Raw genomic sequence first — 25,214 nt, forward strand, 5'->3', positions numbered from 1 at the left:
ATATACATATACTTTATTTATAAATTGCAGTCACTATTTATGACCAAGGAAATAGTTCAAAGGCCAAAGCATGTGTTTTGCATGTAGAAGCACACATTATATACCTTATATGACATGGTTCTCCTAGCACAAACCTCAGACCCTTAACACAGACACCACTGAACACCATTGGGTGCATGACTATAAATAAATTTTATTTTTTTCTTGAAATATCCCTTGTTAGTATATTTTCCTGATATGTGGTATATTATAAGCACCTGAGAATATTATTTATTGTGTGCCTTTCATATCAGAATGCTTTTGTTTACTAAAGAAAGCACTGTGATTTATAAAGTTTTTCATAGTTAATTTTTAGACATGCAACTAGCACCAATCTCACTAAGAGTGTCAACTTCTTCCCACTAATATTCCCAAATTCCCTCTCATACCCACATTTCCAGCCTGCCTGTCATTTTTACAGGCACCTTTTTAAGTTTAGTTGTTAAGGTTTGACTCTCATGATTTCAGTATTATTGACTTGTTTGCATAGTAAGTCATATCATTCCTTAATACCATCAATGTACCTCTGTTGCTTTAAATAATATCTTTATTTTTTGTTTGCTTTGTTTTGTTTTGCCCAAGCAATCCAACCTTCCTTGAACTGATTCTAGCACCAACGTTATTTTTTGCAGATTTTTCTCTTCACTTTCCATTGCCAGAGTTTGATGCCAATGCTCCTTTTAACACTTGGGTAAAGCATTATTGTCATTTAATGATTGGTTTGCTTCCCTCTTCACTATGCTTACAAAAAGAGGGAAAAAAAGAAGTCTATTTTTATCTTATAATATTGAATCATGTCTTCCCTTAATAATATTTTAAAAAGATTAAATAGGTGATTTTTGTGCAATCACAAAATTTTAAAAAGAGGTCCTAGGTCATTTTCTATGTTCTCAGGAAAATACATTGCTTTGAAAAAATAGGAGGCATCAAGTATGTAAATATGAGAAATAACTATAAAATAATAGCTGTTGAATGCTATTGTTTAACGATGCAAGAGACACCAAATAAAGAGAATAAGCAGGGTGGAACAAATTACCAGCAAATGCAAGAAAGAAGTCATATGGGAAAGGGAATAATGGCATAGATGAGAACAAATGAAAAATCATAAAACTAACACTGTGGGGAGGGAGAAAAATTTATCCAATGAGAATAAATAGGGAGAAAAGTATTTGAACTTTTCTTTTTTGAGAATGCTGGGGCAAATAAGATTTTAAGTATTCTTTAATTGTAGCACATCATGCAAAAATTATGAGTGATTTACGAATTAACACAGGAAAGAAAATTATGTTGTGATATTGAACTTTTTGCATACACTGTAGAAATTATGTGTCCTATAAAACAGCATTATTATGGCCTCCTGTGGGCAACAGGGTATTTCACCATGGACACAGGTGAAAATCATGAATAAAACAAGGGTGCCAACTGGAGGAATGGCATATAAAATGAAGTCAAAAGGGAACCTAAGTTGCATAAAGGTTGAGAAAAATCTCCTAGAATTTACTTGTTTTGCTATATGTAATGTTAATGGCTTCATGTCCTTTATTTCTTGGTCAAAAGATAAATATTTCAGAGCTGGAGTGATAGCACAGTGGTAGGGCATTTTCCTTGCATGCGGCTGACCTAGGACTGAAATGGGTTTGATACCCAGCAACTCATATGGTCCCCCAAGTCAGAAGCGATTTCTGAGGGCAGAGCCAGGAGTAACTCCTGAGTGATACCAGGTGTGGTAAAAATAAATAAATAAATAAAATAAAGGAAGATAATAATTTTAAGCTGACTCATCTCTTGTTGATAGAACAAAAAAACATCTTTCTATAATTAAATACATCTTTTTAATGTACCCATATTTTAAAAAAAAATCATATGTTTAGTTTTAGATCAGCTCAAACATAACTTCTTGGGCATTAATTTCTACCAGTATATTTACTGAAAGAAGTGTTGCTTTTTTTTTTTTTTTTTCAAAAAGATACTCAATATTTAGAGCCAGGGAGACTGTTTAAACTTCTTTAGAGTCAGAGTGCTTGTCTGACATCTATGATGCCTTGTTTTGGTTTCTTACACAGCATAGCCACCTGAGCACTGTTCTATTTGATCATAGTGTCTACTAATCCTCATTGTAAAATGCTCTACTATTGGCCGGGACATCATAGGATATGTAATAAGTACTGAGTTCTGTAAATCTGCAGCAATGTTTCTTTTCAGAAAATTTTTGTAATTGTTTTCAAACATTTTGTCCATCACTTTAGGAAGAAAAAAAATCATACAAATCATAGAAATCCACTAGTTTTCCCTGTCTTTATCCATTGGGTTTTGTTTGTTTGTTTGTTTGTTTGCTTTGGGGTCACATCTGTCTGTGCTCAGAGCATTTCCGTGGCTCTCACCTCAGGATCTGAGCTGGCTAAAGGGACTATATGAGATGCTGGAAATTAAAACCTGGTCATCTGCATGTAATGCACTATTGTTTCAACACCATTTTCATTCCAGTGATAAAACAAATAAAGGTTGTCATGTATAAGATAACAAAGGTGACTATTAGAATTAGTGCTTTGGGGCCGAAGAAATAGCATGGAGGTAAGGCGTTTCCCTTTCATGCAGAAGGACAGTGGTTCGAATCCCGGCATCCCGTATGGTCTCCTGCCAGGGCTGCCAGGTGTGACCCAAAAACCAAAAACCGAAAACCAAAAAAAAAAAAAAGAAAAAGAAAAAGAATTAGTGCTACCTCTGAAAAAGCAATATGGGTTATTTTTTATTATGATGGTCAGTATAACTACCATGGGTGCAAGATTTTCATATTTACATGATAATTCTAGAGATTTTTTTATTCTTTATTACATTTTTTCGGGCCACACCCATTTGATGCTCAGGGGTTACTCCTGGATAAGCACTCAGAAATTGCCCCTGGCTTGGGGGGACCATATGGGACGCCAGACCATCGAACCGCGGTCCTTCCTTGGCTAGCGCTTGCAAGGCAGACACTTACCTCTAGCGCCACCTCGCCGGGCCCCTTAATTACATATTTTATACTATATCAAACACATGGAACATTCAAATTAGCGAAAAAAAATTCTTACAAGATTTCTAAAGCATTGTGACAAACAGTTGTATGAGATATAACTGAATTCAAGTAAAACACAATTATTTAAAGCATAGAGTATCATTTAAGCATGTATATTTATAGGTATGTGTGTTCACCTGCTAAATTATAATTATGTTACTATCATTTTTATTTCCCCAAATATCTCCTTGTGTCCTTTTATGTAATGAAAATGATGTAGTTCATCTTTCTAGGTGATCACTGATTAGCTTTCTGTCAATATATGCTACTTTGTATTTCTAGAATGTACACATATAAGTGAAACATAAATGCTGAAAAACTATTGACTTCATGGGTTTTCCACATTATACACTTTATTTGCAATTTATTTGAACTGTTTAATGCACCAGAAATTTTTTGATTCATGACATTTTATTGTATCAATTAATTAAACCTATCTTTATTCTTTTTGAGAAAATTTTGGATCTTCTTTTCTGGAATTAAAAAGTTGGGGGTGAGGGTATTTGGGCCACAAGAGGTGGTGCTCAGGGGTCACTTATGGATCTGTCTTTAGATATGACTGCTGGAAGGCTCAGAGGACCATATGAGTTGTTGGGGATCAAATCTGGTTTGGCTGAGTGCAAGACAAATGCCCTACACACTGTACTATGGCTCTGACCACGAAATACTACCTTTCTTTTTTTGTTTTTGTTCTTTTAGAAAAAGATTAAAAGATTTTCTTGCTGTTTCTACTTTTCATATGTCCACACTGAATTTTCCTGCAAAAAATTAGGAAAATGCCTACTATTATAAATAGAAATTAAAGAATACAGTGATGATTTGATCTTTCTTCATATTCCTCTCAATATAATATCCAATTAAATCTATTTCAGTAGAAATATGTCAATATTTATGTCAATAAATAATTCTACTTTTTACTATAAGTTTGGGATATAACAAAAACAAAGTGCCACTCTAAAACCTCATAATGGCACAACTGATAGTCAATGGGGCCTTTTTGGATTATTTTGTCAGTAATTCTACTCATTCAAATGTAATCATATTATTGAAACTTTTAGTTCACCAAAAATAACAGTATGTACTATTAGCATCATGTATTTGAGGTGTGATGAGACAGGAAATAGAACAGTAATATTGTAAATGAATTGAGTATATATTTTAGAGACAATTGTCAAATTCATTTTTATATAATGAAAATTGTGTCATACATTCAGAGTTCCTTCACAAAATTAAAAACTTCATAGGGTTTAAGTATTCTATGAATTCCAAATTCCTCTGGCTTTTATGCTACTATATAAATAGTATATACAGAAACCTTGAAAACAACCAAACTACTGTAATTGCCATCTTTATTATTCAGAGTTGGAAACTGTCAATTTGGTACCTTTCTGACTAATTCTAGTGTGTATTCTACCAAGAATTTTACTGAAAAAGTTTGTCTCTGAATTAAAATTATGATTTATGTTTTAATAGACAGCAAGGCAACATGCAGAAATCTACAAGCTCTGATGTCTCTGTGGAAATGCTGAATTCTACCTGCCAGGGTACTGGAGCTGTGCAAATGAGAATGAAAAATGCCAATAGCCACCACGACAGACTGAGCCAAAGTAAATCCATGATCTTTACCGATGCAGGGAAGGTCACTGAACCTGTAAGTCAAAATACCCTAAGTTCCTTGATACTAAATTTAGTAAAACAAACAAATAAAACAACAGCAAGAACACACACACAATAACCCATACACTCATTAGATTTTTAATTCATTTTCCTAACGTACATGATGGGAAAGTTGTTTTGTTCTGTTTTGTAAAGCGTTTTATCTCTCCTACTTATAGTCATAATAATATCCTCAGTAGTGAGAGAAGAGCTGGGCTTAATCCAGAGTGATAAAGTGGATTTGGAGCTAGACTGAAGAGCACCTTTGACTCATTTTAAGGGCCTCCACTATCATGCTTCAGTGTCATAAAAATAATGAGGTTATGCTAGCATGTGGTGTTTGTACTTCCAAATACAGTATATCACTTTGAAAAGCCAGAGGCTAAAATTAGCTAAGAATGAACTGAGGAAAAAAATGATTTAAAAAATGTGAGCATTTCTTCCTTAAAATCTCCCCAACATTCCCCATTAGCAATTTTACTTGGAATGAGTTTAGATATTGGAAATAGTTTGGCGATTTAAGGTTTGAGAGGAAGCCATTTTGTCTCGATAATGTGTCATTAGGAAGATTTGAAATAAAATAGTTAGAAATGAACTTTACTGCCAATTGTGTCCCTGCCCCTGCACGCATCCTGAGCCACTAAACACACTGATTGTGATGAGTCTCCTCTGGTTAATTTTCTTCCATAATGGTGGTAACTTGCAGCTGAGGCCATAGGATGTTACAAAATAATTTATGCAATGTTAGCCACTCTTTTGGACCCCAAATCTATTTTCTTTCTCACAGAGAGAGCAAGAGCAAGAAATGGGCTAGCTGGGGACAGACTGTGAGTCCCAGTCACCCTGCAGAACATGTGAGCTATTAATTGAGTGTTCTGTTAATATCATAAGGGCCTATGAAATATTCAGCTCCCTAACTGAGTTATTAAATGTTATCGATAAACTCGCTGAGTAGAATGTTAGCGATGATATTTATTCCCCATCATTCACTCGCATTCCAAGTGCTAAAGTAGCCCATGATGATCTGAGAAGCTTGGAAAATGTATTGCTTTATTTTATTCCTCAGGTGTTTTAGATGAATTTAGCAGAAAGAAGTCATCAATTATATTCTGGTAGTGAGAAATACAGCTTAGATAAGGTACCTAGAGACGCAGTTTTCTTTATTTACTTTCTCAATTTAAAGTATTATCTGCTGGGAGGCATAGCACTGCCAGCCCGACTTCACTTTTAAACCAGTTAAATGTTTCTCAACTCTGAACTTGAGACAGTGGTTAAAGTAAATTATTGGAGTCCCTATAATGTATTATCAGTAAGAACTGTACCTTTGAAAAAGTTTAAAAGTTAAATATATTTAATGATGCCTAACATATTTTATTGGCTGTGTTTAACAAAAGGCACTATGCCGCAGTTGTTTTTGACAAGCATGAAAACATCACAGCATGATACTGCAAAAGGAATTATGGAGAGAAATTACAAGTGATCCATCTCTCAATGAATTATCCACCTCAATAGCCCGCAGAACTCAGCTACCAATTAACACCTACTTTATTACATGTTGGGATGTACTTAATAACTTTCATGTGTTTATGCACTATTACCTTGACTGATGCCTCTTGTACAATTAGGCATAATTGGCATATCAATATGCAAAAGTTAAAAGGATTAACCCTCTTAAAACTAATGAGCATTTCTGTATCCAGCTGCTAAATGAGACAAAATTAGCATTTTTCACTTTTGGGCAGGATTTTATCATGCAGTTTCTCATTGTTGGTATTACCTTGTTACATAACTTTAGTTTGGGAGTTATATGCTGGACTGCTAGAGAATAAGAGTTTTCCAAAGTTAAATTTGCTATAAATGTCCCAGTTTTGTTTCTGCATTCTTAGCTTGGGAAATATGTATTCCTCGATAAGGAGCAAAAATAAAAGTTACTTTTGGTTATGTGTGCTCAGTGCATAATTATATAAAAAGGGTATTTTAGTGAGGATATGTCATTTCACCAAGAAAACTTGGCTCAGAGATACAGTATTGAAAGCTTGCCATGGCACTAATTTTCTTTCTGTCTCAGTTCTTTTCATCTCTTTTTTCCATGCACAATTTTCTGACTAGATACTGACAGAATGTAAAGTATTTTGGCATATTTATTCAAACAAGCCTGTTAAAGATATCTGCTCAAGCTAAACTAAGAACTTGATTTTCAGAAGTTGGATGTTGGGGTAGGGTCAAGGGGGGTGATTTTGAACTTAGAAGAAATGTGAGGTGATGTCTACTGAAAATGTGACTCTGCTTCTTCCCATGTGCTCTGGTGTGTTGTAACAGAATTACATACATTTTTATCTGTACAGGGAAATGATTTTTAGAAACTGATATATGATATGAAACCTATTTAATATCTATGGCATATATTTATGACCTGTTCCATAGTTATGTAGACTTCATATGAATTTATTGGATTATATACATAATAATCTTAAAGTACATCTATAATTATCAGGAAATTTTAGAAATGACAAAGTTCTAGGATTCGGCAAATATATTGTTTTATTATATCATAAACTTCTCTTTTTTGTTTGAACAGTCTGTTATGATTGCATATTTTAAAGTCATATAAAATTTCTTCTGTATCATCTTTGACTTCTTGAATCAACAAAAATTTTAAACACCAATAAAATATTTTTGCTATAAGTTATGATTGCACAGGTAAATTAATTTCTAATTGAAAGTTTTGATTACCTAATTGTTTCAGGTAAGAAACTTTAGAACTGCTATTGACAATCCATTAGGGTTTTATTGGTAGCATGCGTGATTTTCTTTGAAAACCAAATAGGCTTTTATGTAGTTAATAAGACCCATTTCTTTTTGACATTTAAGGGACCATGTGACTACCAGGACAGAATAGAAAATTTGGATGAGGGAGAACATAGTTAATAAAAATGGTGGCTCTGTTAGTGAGATTTGGAGTTGTATGCTTGGTGGGGAAAGGGAATGGTATCAGTGATTTATGGTCTTGTTTGTTACCCCAAAGTGAAACCTTTTAATGGTGGACTACTTATTTACTGGAAAATGTGTTAAACACAGAGGCAGAAGGTTTAGTGAGTGTGAATGGGGCCAGTAAAGTGTGTCTCTTTAAGGACTAAAAAGGCTAATGTACAAGCCAGCAAAGATCTAACGCAAACAGTTTTAATGTGGCTTTCATGTTATTTATATGAATGTTGCTCTAGCCTACTAGACAGCTTAGAATAGATATTAATGAAGAGTTTAAATAACCCAGATCAGAAAAACTGCAGACATAGGCTTGCTGGCAGAAACTGTTTCAGTATTTAATGATGGAGTCTTAGGCATCGGCAGTATGAATATTCACACTCTCATCTTGTAAAGCCCACAAAAGTGCATTACTTCAGGGCTATTATAGACAGGGAAATATATTTTTATTAGTGTGCAGTATAGACTTAGGTCCAGCCATTGCTAACTATTTACAATCAAGATTTCTTCTTTGCTTTCTCTTACTGTGCTAGTTCATTTTTCTTTTAATATATCATATGGGAAAGAGGAAACAATTTTCTTTTGTTTCTTACTTCTGTGATTGTAGGACACTTGCCAAAGTTGTGGCTAGCCAAAGAGGCAGACATAAAATTGCTACTAAAAATATAAACCTTCTGTTTAGTTGAGTTTTTTGAGAACTATTATGAGACTGTAGGACTTGTCCATGTTTACTTCAAATCAAGCTTATAGTTAGGTTTGAGGTTTTGTTTGTATAAATTGTCCTGAAGTGGATCCTGATATTTAATTAAAATGACACTAAATCACATTGAATTGATAAGACTTGGCATCCCAAACAAAGGTAATTGCCCGTATTGGTTTTGTGCAAAAATAGCATTGCTTGGAAAATGTGCAGCCAACACAGACTGTCAAATCCATTTATAGATCAATATGTGAAAGTCATTGATCAGGCAGGCATGTATAACAGTAACACTTTGCATTTATTTGTTGTTTTTATACCACATTAAGGCTTGCAGGATTATAGGCTTCCTAAATATTTTGACTTCCTCATAAATATATGATCTGCTACATGTTAATTAAATGAGAGACTGCAGCCATTTCTAAAATTGTTTTTAGTTTGATGATTTCCTTTTATTGCTGTGGATTGTATGATCTGAAACTGGTTTCGTTTCCTTCTGCATAACGAGTATTAAAGCTTATTTTAATGTTCCTATTTAGTATAAGATGTGACTGCATTTTTACTTTGAAAAATGTAGATGAAAATAAGTATTTTCTCTTAGTGAATGGCTTATCTTTTTTCCTTTCTTTCTTTTATTAACTAGGCATTCTCAGTGCTCAGGGTAAAATCATTTCCTGGCATATTTTGCACACCCTGTAAATAATAGGTCTTCCTGATTTCTCTGATAGAATTTGTCTTCTTTCTTTTCTTCTTATCTAGCTTTGCTGCACAGCATCTGATCAAACATATAAAAAAACTGATCATCTCAATTAAATTATACACACACAAGCATAATTTGAATTCTATTTTTCTTACTTGAGAACCAGCCAGTTCATAAGAACTATTTATATGCACTGCATTTTGCACTTAGATCTTTCTTATCTAATCAATGTAAGAACAGTGTTCTGTTCCTAATCTTTATTGGACTATTGTGGATGACATTTGTAAGCCATTTGGTTTATAAGGGAAAGCTTGAGGACAGTGGAGTGGAACTCTCGGTAGATCCAAGCCTTAGATATGACTACAGAATAATGTATCTTCCACTGCAATTTTCTTTGCCACTGAGAGGTCAATTTTATTGAGAAATCTCTTTCTATCTTCTGTATATATTAGGAATGTTGTTTTTAAGGTAACATTGAGCTTTACATACAACATTAAAACAGGAAAAGTAACAAGATTTTAGAAATAAAAAAAATGGAGATCTCAAAATTTAAGATTTACCTAAAAAAAATTAGACTGCTGAAGAGCAGTTGAAATAGTTTATTAGCTAGAATATTGACTTTTATACATTCTGCCTGGGAAGGAAACATCAAAACCAATAGAAAAAAATTTTCCCCTAGTCCTTGTCATCCTATATTATCTCATGCTGCAAAAGCTTTAATTCTGTTTACCAAGCACAAATTGGACTTGCCAAAGGGTTCTCAAAGTTTACCACAACAGGGCAGAGTCTTACTTCAAAGAATGAATCAGAGCTCTTAAATTCACGAACATGACTGTGCCGTTGCCATTTTAACTTGAGCATAGCTAAATTTGTTTATAATCTCCTACTGATTGAACATGGCGCTGAATGTACATGAGATACATTTTTTTTAAAGTTAGTCCTCTGATTACTAATTTGAATCCAAAACTCTAACCTTGTTAGCATCTGGACTTATTTCCATAATAACAACCCCTTCAGAACCTACAAAGTAATGAATAATTGACAACAAATGAAATGTTTTGATAGTTGTCGGCACAAAGCATGTTTAATGTTTTGTGTTGCTTCCTAGCTAATTATGTAGATGACACATTTGTCAGACCTTGACTGCCATTAGAAACGTGTTTCCAGAGGGGAGAAAAACAGGCTATTCATAGAGTAATTAACTAGAATGCTCAATGACCTGTGAGAGATTCAAATCGCTGCCAGTTCAGACATTGTTTTGTTACAGAAGCAGAGGGGTAATTAAAATTCCAAATTACAGTCCTATGATGGAGCATTTGTTTGTTGATAGTATACTCTTACTCTAGTTTGTTAATTCTTTTTTAAATTGCTTCTAATCCATTTTATAGCTTTAGGAGCTCCGTCTTTGAATTTACTGACAACTAATATTATGGTAAATTATACTTCAGTGGAGGACTGTATGCCTCACCATTTCCAGGGAATACAAGGTGGGTGAGATGAAATAGCTTCTTCCCTAAAGTGACATATCAGGTGCTGTTGGTGGGAATGCCACTAACGTGGAACATCTTGTTGAATGCTGTATTTCCAATTTGATAACAGAGGAAGATGTCCTCATAGAGAGCACAGAGATTAAAAAAAAAAAAAAGGAAATGTTCAATGAGTGTGAAAAGAAAAAAAATTAACTAATCTTTGACAAGAAATGATTGATGACGGGATTCTGTTACCAAGAAGGAGAAGGGAGTGAAGCTGGGATAATGCAGGGGTGTTGAATTCTATACAGGAGATACAACGGTCTGTGGGAAAGCTGCCTTTGATCACTCTCTTAGGGCATACTTCACAGTTCTTCCTCTTTCACTGGCCAGAAGCAAACTATGGCAGAGTGGATAACACTTCTGAAATTTACTGATGAACTAGTGTGTGTTTTGTAAATCTAAAAGGCTAACATCACCTCAAAAATTCAGCTCAAGAGAAATATTTGTTTAAGTTCCTGAAAGTGAGAATATAGTTTTATTAAAAAGATCTGACAGCAGTCACCTGGTGTGGGAGCAGGCAAGCTGACAGAAGCATCCAGTGAGCGTTGATTATCCTGAAGTCACTGTCAACTAGGATTGATTTTCACTTTCTCCGTTTATGTAAGGGTTCCTGTAATACAGCTGACCCTGAATCATGTTACCTTGTCATTTCACTGCATGGATCAAGAAGAGATGAGCTGAAAATAGCTAGACACTGACCTTGAACTTGCCAGAAAAGTGAGAAATGACAGTGGGTTTTTTTTGTAGTTGTTCTTTTTTTTTTTTCCTGTACAGTTTATGTACCAAGATCAAGGCAAACTGTTCCTCTGTTGAGTTCACTATAGCAGCACAAGGGGGCAGAGCTGTACTAGAGATTACAGGTAAAAGCGATTCTAAAACCAAGTTAGAGCCAGAGGTCTCATTTTTATATCTTAGTGTAGACATAAAGGAGAATTACTGATGAATCAAAATCTCAGGTCCCCTGATGTTCATAATCAGTAATCTAAAGTGTACATTCTAATTAAAAAAGGTTACCTACTACTCTATGTGGCAGAAACTATGCTTCGCTACTAAATTATTTGAAGCGTCTCTTATTTAATTCATATGTTTCTTTTCACCCTTAAAGTAACTTGTAAATCACAATCACTAGCATTAAAATAGTTTTTATAGAAAATTCCTCAGGTAATAGGTGCCTTTGAGGAATAATTATACAATTGTATCAGAAAATGAAACAGCCTTTTTGTATGGAGGCATCAAAATACCACAAATAATATTTCACACAATACTATGATGATGTGCACTTGCAATAAGGTAAAATACAAGCCATAAATGATGTTTGTCATTTGTTTCTGTAAGTTGTATCTGACATATTTTTCTACTTTAAATGTTGATTATAGTTTCAAAAATGCCCTTTAAGAGAACATCACTCAGACCTCAATTACTTACAAAGATTCTATGCTAAACATGCTTTATATTTTTTTTGCTTGCGCTCAATTAAGATAAATCATTTTTGTTCTAATATGCATGTCGCTCCTAAAAGGCTTCAAATAACTTTCAAAGAAAGAAACAGGTGGAAAAATAGAATAAGAACTGATTTGATTATTCCCTGTCTTATTAGTGACTTGCATAATAGCCAAGTAGAATCTAAGTGTGCCAGCACAATATCATTGTAAACCTCACAGCATAAAAATCATTTTTGTATATAGTAGATTTATTTCTGTACATACATACACAAAAAATATATATCAACCATGTGTATGTATACACAAACTATATACATGCCTTTCTATCTCTATGGATAATGCAGATGAACAGAGTGAGCTGTGGATATTTATATATTTGGAAGTACTTTATATTGTGAGAAAAAAGAATCCCACACATTGGTTCATATCTTCAAATATTAGGATCTCTTCAGTATGCCACTTATGTAAATATAAATATATATCATATAAATATATATGGCACAGAGATCATTCTGTTTTTTAAAAAAAAAGTTGGAAATACATAAAATATCTGTGTCATCACAGTGATCAGTGACTCCTCTTAACCTCACGTAGATGAAATGAGCTTTTGTGATTCAAGGATTAGTCCAATTAAGTAAGATGTGCTGTATCCACATGCATACAAGTGGCAAGCTAGTGGAATTTCAGTTACAAAATCGGCTTGGTTAAGACTGATAGTTTTGAAGACAGTCCTGTAGAAGGACATTCCTTGGGATTCAGACAAGTCACTCTAATGTTTGCAGAAAATCTCTGGCATGCTCTCTCCCACGTGGAAGGAAACCCATCTCTACATGGCTAGTTACCTTCTACTTCTGAGATCAGTGTAAACATAAAGGCTGAAACACTTCTGCAGAGTTGTTTCACTTCTCTTCTATGTGTAAGACTTTTAATAAGGGAATCCAGTCTCTGATGCATTCTGATTTGGTTTATTGTTAACATCTGCTTAATTACCCTCTCAGGTTTGTGTTGGAAAGCATGAACGTATTTGATTCAGCAATTGAATCTCTATTTTCCTAAAGAGATGTGGGAAAAGTACTTGTCAGTTTTCAAAGAGCATATTAAAAACTGATAAGCAGAGCCATCTCCAAACTGTGACATATAAGGAAAAGCATTTATTTTGCATTGATGTGTATTGCAATTTAACAGCAAATATAAGAAAAGTAAGGAGAACTTCCTCATAAAAAATATGCCTTTTTTGATTTGTTTTGGAGCCACACACCCAGTGATGCACAGGGGTTGGTCCTAGATCTGCATTAAGGAATCATTCCTGATGGTGCTGGGGGACTACATAGGATGCCAGGGGCTAAACCCAGGTTGAAGTATGCAAGGAAAGTTCCTTCCCCATTGTACTTTCTCCTCTGCCCCTATGCCATTTTCTTTACATGAAATCTCAAATGTCTATCCAAAAAGTGTTGGACCTCTGATTTATATTTACTTCTAATGGTAGAACTATGGAATTCAAGTTGTAACAAGATGTAGTATTCTCATAGAGTAAGAATGTGTAAGGATATTATAAAGTGGAAGATAATGTATTTTTTTAAAAAAGTAGAGTAGAATCTTTGAAGAAGATCAATAAAATCGTGAGAAAATTCAGTTATTTTATTCTTACTTATCTTCCCCCTCCTCATAGTGATTTTTTATCCTTATTCCTGGAACAAAATCACCAGGTTCAATCTAGTGGTCACTGTCATTATAATTATATCTTAGAGTTTTCACATGCAATTAGGTCTCTTACAATAAAAATTACATTCAAATTCTCTCTCACCCACTTACAATAATTTTATATTTCATAGTTTGGGTGAAATAAAAAACATAATATAAAAAATGTCAAAGTCAGATATTTGCATATTGGTTTTTTCTTTTGTTACAGATTTTACTCTTAAAAAGAAGATAAATCACCTTATATAGGTCCTAAGTAGAGGAAAACATGTAACTTACTGCTAACCTTTATATTTTAGTAATTTTTTAAAAATAAATGCACACTTTATCCTTGAGATTCTAAGATGCTATTATTTTTCAAATGTTTTAAGAACTTCATAAGTGGCCTTTTTGTTTTTCTGTTAGTACCTTTTACTTTACCATGTACATAATACTAGAGCACTGTTTCTTTTTATCCCATCATAAAGAAAACACTCTTCTTGCCTAATAACCTTGCATTATTTCTGCAGAAGAAAGGGAATAGTGGTGACACTAACTTTTCTCCACTACATTTAGACACCTGACCTGCTTTCTTTCCCACAGGGTAAAAACAAGCTGCAAGTTTTTATATTTCAATGAGAAGGGACATGTGTCTCTTTGCATTGAACAGTAATAGATCATATCATGTAGTACAAAGTGACCCAATACAAATAGACAGGAAAACAAAGTGACAGTTTTGTTTGCCCAAATTTAATAGCCAACATCAAAATTTAGGGGTAAATCCTGGAGGTCTACTGGCAAATCATATGAATTAAATAGCAAGAGCTAATATTCTATATGCAAGGTACAGTCTCTAATTAACAATCAAAGTCTAAAGACAAATAAGCTGTCCTCAGGTTAGATAAATTAAGTGACACAACTACTCTTAAAAATTGGCAATAAAGCATTTCTAGGTAATACTGTGTTCTTACTGCACAGAACCTGACAGTAGTGATCCTTTCAAATTTACCACGTACTACTGACAATTTTAATGACAATAATACATAATCAAATAGGCATAAGAATGAACAATGTTGGCATTCTTAGATATTTAACATCCAAGAAAAAATAAAAAAATACCTTTTATCTAAATATGTTAATGAGAAGGTAGGACTGATAGTACAGTGAACAGTGTTCTTGTCTTGCTTAAAGCTGTGTTCTATCTCTGACACAGAATTTAGGATTGATCCCTAAGCACAGAGCCAGGAAGACATTCTGATCACAGCTCAGCTTGTGGCCCCAAAGCAAAACAAACAAACAAACCAATTTAAAAAGAATCATTAGCTTTAATACAGGTGAATGTTGCATTTTTAATGTTCTAATATCCAGAATATCTTGGTTAATAAAGTTCTGACCTTGAATAGAGCCTCATTATTGTTTGTATGCTAATATTTTTATCTTATGTAATAAAAGTCCTATGAACTTTTAATCTAATGGTTCATCCTGAGGTTTCAGCATTAATAACTCCAAACTCACTAAGTGAATCATTTCAAACCTGTCTGTGTTGTGTCTTTATGAGAGTGATAAAGATCAGAAATAGGTCAACAGATCAGTTACTTCAATGCATTCATTCACTATCTGTTGTAGTATCAATTCAGTAGACATTTATTATTTATAACTGCCACGTATCAGACACTGCTTTGAAATTTTGGTATGCAAAATAAACAAATCTTTCCATACTCTTGGGGATAGTAAGTAACTGAAGAAAAATTTATATTATGAATTCGGGTTCTTACTTTAGTTTATTCACTTACTAGACATTATTCTTATTATTAATATCTCTTTCCTCTCGACACTAGTATTAACATCATGGCCCTTGAATTTTGTCATAAATATTTTACGGTATTTAAAACTGACTGTGAAGTAAGAAATTTCTCAGGAAGAGTTTCTTCCTGAGGAATCATTACTATAAGCTACTATTGGCTTTAAATCCGAAAAAGTTTTATGTCTTTTTATTATTAATATTTTTATAGACCTCCCACTAGTAGGACTCTGGCATCAGGTGCTCAGGCCTGGGGATTTAGTGGTTATAAACATGCATGGAAGTTTTCAAGATATCATTCAATGTCAAGCATACTCAAGACCTTGCAAATCCAAAATGTATACTTCATCATATGAGCCTTCTCACTGATTACAAGAAAAGGAATTTTAATTTGACATTAAAAGACTGTTGCCTGATTTTAGTCTACTTTAAACTCTTTTACACAACTTGACCTATTTTCTGTCTTATCTTTTTTGATATGTTCAGGTTACTAATGTATTCTTTTGGATACCAAGACAACTTATATGTATACTTTTAAAAATTATTTAATTCATTTTTGGTATATGAGCCATAACTGGTGATACTCAGTGGTTACTCCTGGCTCTGTGTTCAACGAGCACTCCAGTGGGAATCAGGGAACTATATGGGGTTAAGTTTTTTTTTTTGTTTTTTTTTTTTTTTTGTTTTTTTGGGCCACACCCTGTGATGCTCAGGGGTTACTCCTGGCTACGCGCTCAGAAGTTGCTCCTGGCTTCTTGGGGGACCATATGGGGCGCCGGGGGATCGAACCACGGTCCGTCCTAGGCTAGCGCAGGCAAGGCAGGCACCTTACCTCCAGCGCCACCGCCCGGCCCCGGGGTTAAGTTTGAATCACCCTCATATAAAGAAAGTACACTACTTGCTGCACTATTCTTACAATGCGACTAGTTTAATATATATGTACAAACATAAGGATATGTCGAAGCATGCATATTCTTAACTAGTTAAATTTGTAATGTCCTTTTAATTATACATTTTATTCCTCCTTTCTTAGTCTTAAGGTCTTTAATAGAATTTTTTTTTAATTCTTGGACCACACCCTGTGACGCTCAGGGGTTACTCCTCACTATGAGCTCATAAATCCCTCTGGCGCTGGTGACCATGCTAGGAATTGAACAGAGGTTCGTCCTGGATTGGCCACGTGCAGGGAAAAAAATGCTACCATTGTGATATTACTTTGTCCCCTTAGAAAACTTTTAATTTGAGGTAAAATAATTTTATAAGTGGGGTCAGAGCTGTGGCATTAACAATAAGGTGTCTGCCTTGCTGACGTTAGCCTAGGAAGACCACAGTTCGATCCCCCAACGTCCCCTATGGTCCCACAAGCCAGGAGCGATTTCTGAGTGCATAGCCAGGAGTAACCCCTGAGCATCACCAAAAATATGGCCCCAAAAAACAAACAAACAACAAATAATAATAATTTTATAAGTAAAAATTTAAATTCATTATGTTTATTTGAAATATAGGAGTCTGTATGGTCTCAATATAGTACTTAATATCCAGTTTAGAATTTACAGAATTCAAAACTTTTCGCAAATTTCTGATTAAAAATTTATTATAGAGGCCATATAGATTGTACAGATGTTATAGAGTACAATCACAGGCTCTACCTACATCTGGTCTTCAATATATCACCAAGATGACCTCAGAGCACAGAGTCAGAAGTAGCCCCTGACCCTCACTAAATATGGCCCAAACCTCATCCTACCCAAATTTTTGTAGTTGGGGTCTTCTTAAACTTATTCCAACTATGCAGCCATCAGGAAAAATGAAGTCATGAAATTTTCCTATATATGGGTGGACATGGAAACTATTATGCTGAGTGAAATAAGTCAGAGGGAGAGAGATAGACACAGAATAGTCTCACTCATCTGTGGGATTTAAGAAAAATAATATACAGTATGGTAATAATACCCAAAGACAATAGAGATGATGACTGGAAAGACCAGCTCACAACATGAAGCTCACCACAGAGTGGTGAGTGCAGTTAGAGAAATAATTACATTAACAACTATCATGAGAATAGTAATGAGTGAGAGAAATAGAATGCCAAATGGAAGATAAATGGGGTAGGAGTAGATGAGGAGGAAAATGAGGGCATTGGTGGTAGGAAGGTTGTACTGGTAAAGGGGTGTACTTTTTATGTCTGTGCCCATCTACAAACACATTGGTAATCATGGTGCTTAAATAAACATATTATAAAAATATAAATAAATAAACATTGTATTCCAAATATCCATAACTAGTGATTTTTCTGAATTTAATGGTAAAAGGAATAATCTAATATATAAACACACTAGTAACCAATATCACTAATGATATTCTTGTCTACTTAACAAAAATTTGAAAACAAAGGTCCTTAAAATACATTACTGACAGGCAAATGTTTCTTCAATCTAGGAAATGTCTTTATTTTCACATAATTTATTTTGTGGTGCAGAATTTTTTAAATTTATCTTTGCTTCTATTTGCTTTGTTAATGATATTAAATAAATGACAATTTCTACATTTAATATTATGAAGGATTTTGCAAAAGAATATTACTCAGCTATAAGAAAAGAAGAAATGATGCTATTTTCCCCTATATACATGGATCTGGAGAGTATCAATAAAGTGCAGTTAATGGGGAAATTAGGGACATATTAAGAAAGAGCTCTCACATATGTAGCATATATGACAAAGACAAAATAAAATGAGAACTGGTTTATAACTAAGCTTACCTGTTGGAAGTTAGAGGAGGTTAAAGGGAGACGATACTGAGATAATGTGAAAAGAAGTAGATACTAGTGGAGAGGGTGGTAAATTTATATTGTATGCATAAAACCTTATCTTTAGCAGTGTTGTAACTTATACTGCTGCAAGTAAAAAAAAAAAGAAAGAAAAAGTAATACATTACTGGCAATGCTACTAATGTGCATGTAAATTAAATAATACACAAGGATCTGCAGATAGAGTCTGATGTCATTACTCTATTTACTCTATTTTGGAACAAGAAAAAAAATAAACTACTCTGAGCATTAATTTTTTCAAATTACATATAAAATTAGGACCAAAATACAGCAACAACCTGTAATCAAATTAGTTAAATGTTTTTTTTTTTTTTCTTTTTGGGTCACACCCGGCAGTGCTCAGGGGTTACTCCTGGCTGTCTGCTCAGAAATAGCTCCTGGCAGGCATGGGGGACCATATGGGACACCGGGATTCGAACCAACCACCTTTGGTCCTGGATCAGCTGCTTGCAAGGCAAACGCCGCTGTGCCATCTCTCCGGGCCCAAATTAGTTAACATGTTAAATGATTTGATTTTGTATATGATAAAATGCTTCATAGGCTATTCTGATAGTTTGATCCCACAAAAGAGGTTCAATGGAGATCTTATCTTTCCTTCTCTTTTTGGTAGGTGTGTACAATGAGAAAGCAGTGCTGCTATGAGAAACTTGCATTAAATTTGGGACATATTAAAAAACTGGTTTACACTTTGGGGCTATGAATCTGAGCTTTTTACCACTGTGGTGTCACTTCTAAATCTGATTCACGGTGTCATTTCTAAATCTGAGATCCCATTTTCTGCCTGATTACTTAGTTTGAATCAGTCTTCGAAGATCAAAGCTTCCTAAATTCACCAATATAAATTGGGAGTCTACAGTTTCTTTTCACCTTAGCTTCAAGGACAGTTAATGGTCAATGTGGAATCCAAGTAGAGTGGAGATAATGGGTCTGAAGCATCAGTTACAAACAACTGACTCTCTTTCGCCACAGATAATTTCTGTTTATTTTGTGGTGTGGTGTGTTTAAAAAAATTTTGAACTTGAAAGTTGGAGTGAAGATAAACTATTAATTTATGCCCTTAGCATGACACTAAATACATGTTAATTTGTTCTCTATTCCGTGAAATATCTATAAAAGGTGTGAGCATAATGTTAAGTCAGGAGGTAACAATTGCTAGCTATAAAATTTGTGATTTCATATGACAATTCTGAGTGATAAATTTGAAAATGTGGGTCCTGCCACATTTTACTGATAGTATAAAAACATTCTGTTATATAGCTAAATAGAAATTTTCTTATTCAGATTTTCTCATTTGCTTTTAATTTTAATTTTAGACTTTTACATTATTATAAATCAACAAACATCTTGCTGCATTTTAGACAACACCAAAATCTGTGATTATTTATGGAAATGGGTATTCTCTTGTCACCAAGTTATAAATATTCTATTTTTTCTGTATTATCTATGACTTAACTTCTGTGAATTTTGTTAAATAGTTCTCAAACTTGATGAGATCTACTTTGCATAAGAATCAGTACATTTCAAAGTCTTGTTTAAAAAGAAAAGACATCCGACTTTTGAAAATGAGAAACAATTCTAAGAGTTCACAGTATTATGTTTTTCAATAAGATAACATTTGACAAGTAGTCAAGCAATATCATTCACTTTACAGTTTTTACTGATTGAATTTAAATTGAAGGCCTTGAAACTTTGTTAGATTTCTTTTTAAATTGATGTGTGACATCTCTCAAGAAATGAAACACCACAAAAATTAACTTTAGTTTCAACTCAGCTCCTTTTTGCCAACGAACATTTATTTATATGGAGTAGCTGATTGAATGTCAGAAATTATGTGTCTAGGTGGAAAAAAGACAAATGCACTTGAGCAGAAAAAATAAAAATCTCCTTTGAGATAATGATCTAAGGATTCTCAGATCGGGGCCGGGTAGGTGGCGCTGGAGGTAAAGGTGTCTGCCTTGCAAGCGCTAGCCAAGGAAGGACCGCGGTTCGATCCCCCGGCGTCCCATATGGTCCCCCCAAGCCAGGGGCGATTTCTGAGCACATAGCCAGGAGTAACCCCTGAGCGTTTAACGGGTGTGGCCCAAAAAAAAAAAAAAAAAAAGGATTCTCAGAGATCTCTAGACTCGAATCTTTTATGTTGAAAATAACAAAAACAATATGGGATTTTTGGGGGGTGAATAGCACTTTCCTTTTACTTGAAGTGACATTGGTTTTCACATTAAAAATCAGAAATCATGGCATCACAATTGCCCAAAGAACAAGTCAAAACAGTTGAAGCGAAGCAGTTGATGTCCATCTACATGAGACATGTGTTCTTTAGTCTACATTAGTGTGCCAGGCCTCCTTCATTGGTCATGCCACCTAGCTGATATTTGAGTTGACAGTGCAAGTTTTAGCTTAAGTATCCCCAAATTTTTTACTTGTTCACAAGGGACCAAAATCGAAGCTGAGTTTCCACTCAGATAACTGTAAAACACATATCTTTTCAGTAAGAATTTTCTAAATTGTCATCCCTAGGTGAAAATAAGGTTTTAAAATAGAAAAAAAATAATCAAGATGTCTTTAAAATTATAGATGGCTTTTATATAAACAAAACTATAGAGAAAATCTGCTCTTTGCTGATACTCAGAAAAATTATTTGTTGCCCCTTTGAAATACCAATCTATCACAAAGTCATGAGAGAAATGGCAATCTTCTCTCTACAAAGTGGTCTCCCATTTAGTCAGAAATGTCCATAACAAGTGTCATAAATGATTGTAATTCTCTTGTTTGTTAGCAATAAGCTTGGTACAGGTTGAGTATTTGAACTAGTGATATTTGATCCAGGATTAAAATCATTTATAAACAAAGTAAACAGTGTACCATCCTATTGAGTAAATATAGAAGGTTACCTTTGTTACTCTATAGGAATAACAAGAAGTCTAGAAATTATGAATATAAACTAATATTAGAAGGATCGGTAAAAATACTGACTTTTTTGTACTATTACTTTGGAATGATTTCTTCACTACTTTTGATCTCTTACCCACACTGTAAATTAATCTACAAATACCATATAAATAGTGCTTACATGTATAGCACTAAGTATTATGGGGAATATTCAAATATTATAGAAATATTACTATTAACATTCTATTTCAATTGTAAAAGTATTTTTACAGGAGTTGATGTGCTACTTTGAATGCTCTTTGTGTTCCTTTGCCATTAGAGTACAATTTTCTATCAAATTAATTCTTATTATCCATCTGTCTACTGAATCCTTTTCAGTAAAAACACCTTGAATTCTTAATCAACATATTTTTGAATTGATGAAATTTCAATACTTAGACTTGGTTTCTTTTCTGTCTAATACTGTTCTAGATACATGTTGGCCTCCATCTTTACTCATAATTAATTCTTCTATTTCAATAAAGGCCAATTTTACCTTTACAGAACATCTATTATTTGGTTCTGAGAGGTTAATTAATATTCACACTAACAAATAGGTGATGGAACTAAAATGTACCTCTTAAGGATGCTTAATATATAAAAGACAAAACTATTCTGTGCTACAATTGTATTATATAAATTAATCCAATCTTATTTATATATCTCTGATTACATTCAATTATGTTCATTTTGACAAAGGGAAGTAATTTCATCAGATATATACACTCCTTTAAGACAATTAAGTTTCTATTTAAATTTAAGCAACAATTTAAACCTCAATCATTTATTCCACATTTTTGGGACTGTTCTTTTCTTATATAAATTATTATAGGAATGTTATATTAATAATTATGTATTTTAAGATGCACAATTGTAGTATGTTTATCTCTGCCTTATAATGTTGAAGTTCTTTTTTGACACAAAATTTATAAATTTATTTATTTTTTAATCTTCATAAACTGTTAATAGGATCTTTATTTAAGCACCATGACTATAAACATGTTTGTATTTGGGTTTTAGTTATAAAACAAGAATAACCCCCTTCAATAGTGCCACCTTCCCATCATCAAAATGCCACCCTGTTGCAAGTCAGCCCCTGAAGAGGTTGACTGATGGAGGGATGGAGGATGAGGTCTTTCCCCTCCAGCTTGGAGCACGCGTCTGCCACCCTGTTCAGCTGGTGGTTCTGAAGTGAAACAGCAGGTAAACAGCTCGCAGACAGTCAGGCTTGTGGAAATATTAGCTTAATTCGGTGGACAAGATTGAAGTCTAAAGCCTCAGCATCAGTTCCAGCCAAAAGCCCCTCGCCTTCCACAGACCCTTGTTTTTATCCCCCAGAATCTGGTATTACCCAATGGTGGGATCAGATACCACCCAATGGTGGAAGCAAAATCAGGTACCACCCTAGGGTGGGGACAGAATGCCAGGTCACACCCTAGGGTAGGGCACAATCATCGATTAGGGTAGGGTCAGTAACATAATAATCCCATAAAATGTTTACATACACAACACCACCTATAGCCCTCTTCCAACACCCCCTGCCTATATTGGAGATAGGCTTTCTGTTTCTCTCATTCATTAACATTGTCATAATAGTTATTAGTGTAGTTATTTCTCTAACTGTACTCAACACTCTTTGTGATAAGCTTCATATTGTGAGCTAATTCTTCTAGCCCTCATTGCTATTGTCTCTGAGAATTAATAAAATAATGTCTTTTATTTTTCTTAAAACCCATAAATGAGTGAGACTATTCTGAGGCTATCTCTCTTTCTGACTTATTATACTCAGCATAATAGTTTCCATGTTTATCCATGTATAGGAAAATTTTATGACTTCATTTTTTCTGGCAGCTACATAGTATTCCATGTGTATATGTGCCACATTTTCTTTAGCCATTCATCTGTTGTTGGGCATCTGGATTGTTTCCAGATTCTGCCTATTATAAATAGTGCTGCAATGAATATAATTGTGCAGAAGGCATTTTTGTATTGTGTTATTGTGTTCTTAGTTTATATACCTAAGAGTGTTATAGCTGGATCATATAGGAGCTCAAATTCCAGTTTTTTGAGGAATATCCATATTGTTTTCCATAAAAGATGGAGTAGACGGCATTTCCACCGGCAGTGAGTGAGAGTTCCTTTTTCTCCAAATCCCCACTAGCACTGATTATTCTTGTTTTTATTTCACTTTTTGTGATGTGTGCCAATATCTGTGATGTGAGATGGTACCTCACTGTTGTTTTGATTTGCATCTCCTGATGATTAGTGATGTGGAGCATTTGTTCATGCCTTTTGACCTTTTGTAGTTCTATGAAAAATTGTCTGTTCATTTCTTTTCCCCAATTTTTGATGGGGTTAGATGTCTTTTTCTTTCAAGTTATATCAGTACTTGTATACATTAGAAATTAGTCCCTTATCTGATGGGTATTAGGAAATAGTTTATCCCATTCTGGGAGTGGCCTTTGAATCCTAGTAACTATTTCCTTTGAGTTGCAGAAGCTTCTCAGCTTAATATAGTCCCATTTCTTTATCTCTGCTTCCACTTGTTCAGAGAGTGAAGTTTGCTCCTTGCTGATGCCTGTAGTCACAATGTCATGGAGTATTTTACCTATGTGTTCTTTTATATACTTAATGGTGCTGTGTCTGATATCAAGATCTTTAATTTATTTGGATTTGACCTTTTTGCATGGTGTAATATGGAGGTCTGAGTTTGCTTTTTTGGCTGACCAGTTGTCCTAACATCAGACAATTATTTTCTAGAAGTCATAATACTTGGTTAAAAAAAAAGGTCAAGAGACAACCTACCTATCATCATCTTTAGAATGTGGTCTCATGGTCAGCAGATGGTTGTTTTACATTTAGTATCACAACTACATTCTAGACAGTAAAAAATCAAGCAAAGGGCAAAATTTCTGTGCATGCAGATTCTACTATATTTAAAATAATTTTCGTGAGAGACACAGTCAATGATATCAAGAAAAAATCCCACATTTTGAAACGTTCTTATATGAAATTTAGATTCTTGGAAGGTAAATATAATTTTTAATAGGAATTCTTTGTTCTATAGAAACAATTATATGAGTTAAAGATAGCAGCAAATAAAGGATCAGAGTTAAGTAGCAGAGTAGTGTAAGGTAAGGGTAAGGGTAAGATGGAAGCTAGGATTTTTCTTAAAAATATAAGATTTATATCTTATAAAAATATAAAATATTATTTGATGATAAATCAGTAGTTACCAAATAATCTTAAATATTAATTACTTGTTTATCTAGGAGTTTATTTGGTGAGAATTGATTAGGAAAATTGGAACACTTTGCAGGACCTAAGCGATAATATTGCTGGTAGGGCATTTGCCTTGCATGCAGCCTACCTTAGTTTGATACCTGGTATCCTATATGGTCCTCTGAGCCTGCCAGGAGAAAATTCTAGCACAAAGCCAGAAGTAAACCCTGAGCACTGCTGGTGTACCCACCCCCCACCTAACAAAAGAACAAAAAACTAAAACAGAACACTTTTAAGGAGACCAAATAGCTTTTCACCCTAAAAATTTATGTTTTCCTATGTTAAATTTGTGGATTATAGATCAAATAAAAGATATTAAGAAAATTATGAGCATTAAGTTCAAACCACAAGAATTGAATATAGGTTAAAAGAAAGTGAAGAAGCTATGAAATGATTAGATAGAAACCTTGAATTATTTTCATCAGTCAAGAATGAGATAAATTGAAGTGCTGATGGTCAGATGTGGTTGTTGGAAGTTTGAGTCTCAGTTACTTGCTGAAGTGAATAGATCTATGATGATGGTTTTTAAAACTTGAGATTCAAGCAGTAATCCCATTCCAGTCTATAATTTACCAAGGCGGTTTTATACTTTCAA

At 34.0% G+C, this 25,214-nt stretch overlaps 1 protein-coding gene across 1 annotated transcript in view; it reads left to right on the forward strand.

Moving 5' to 3' along the window:
• Positions 1 to 4,580: 4,580 nt before the first annotated feature.
• The window catches only part of ARHGAP15 (Rho GTPase activating protein 15), a 723,932-nt gene continuing 703,298 nt past the window's right edge, over positions 4,581 to 25,214 (forward strand). Inside the window, exon 1 of the mRNA XM_049773571.1 lies at positions 4,581 to 4,745. Coding sequence (XP_049629528.1) covers positions 4,581 to 4,745 — 165 coding nt within the window. The remainder of the gene's footprint in view (positions 4,746 to 25,214) is intronic.

Source organism: Suncus etruscus, chromosome 5, assembly GCF_024139225.1.
Source record: "Suncus etruscus isolate mSunEtr1 chromosome 5, mSunEtr1.pri.cur, whole genome shotgun sequence".
Classification (NCBI taxonomy): Eukaryota; Metazoa; Chordata; class Mammalia; order Eulipotyphla; family Soricidae; genus Suncus; species Suncus etruscus.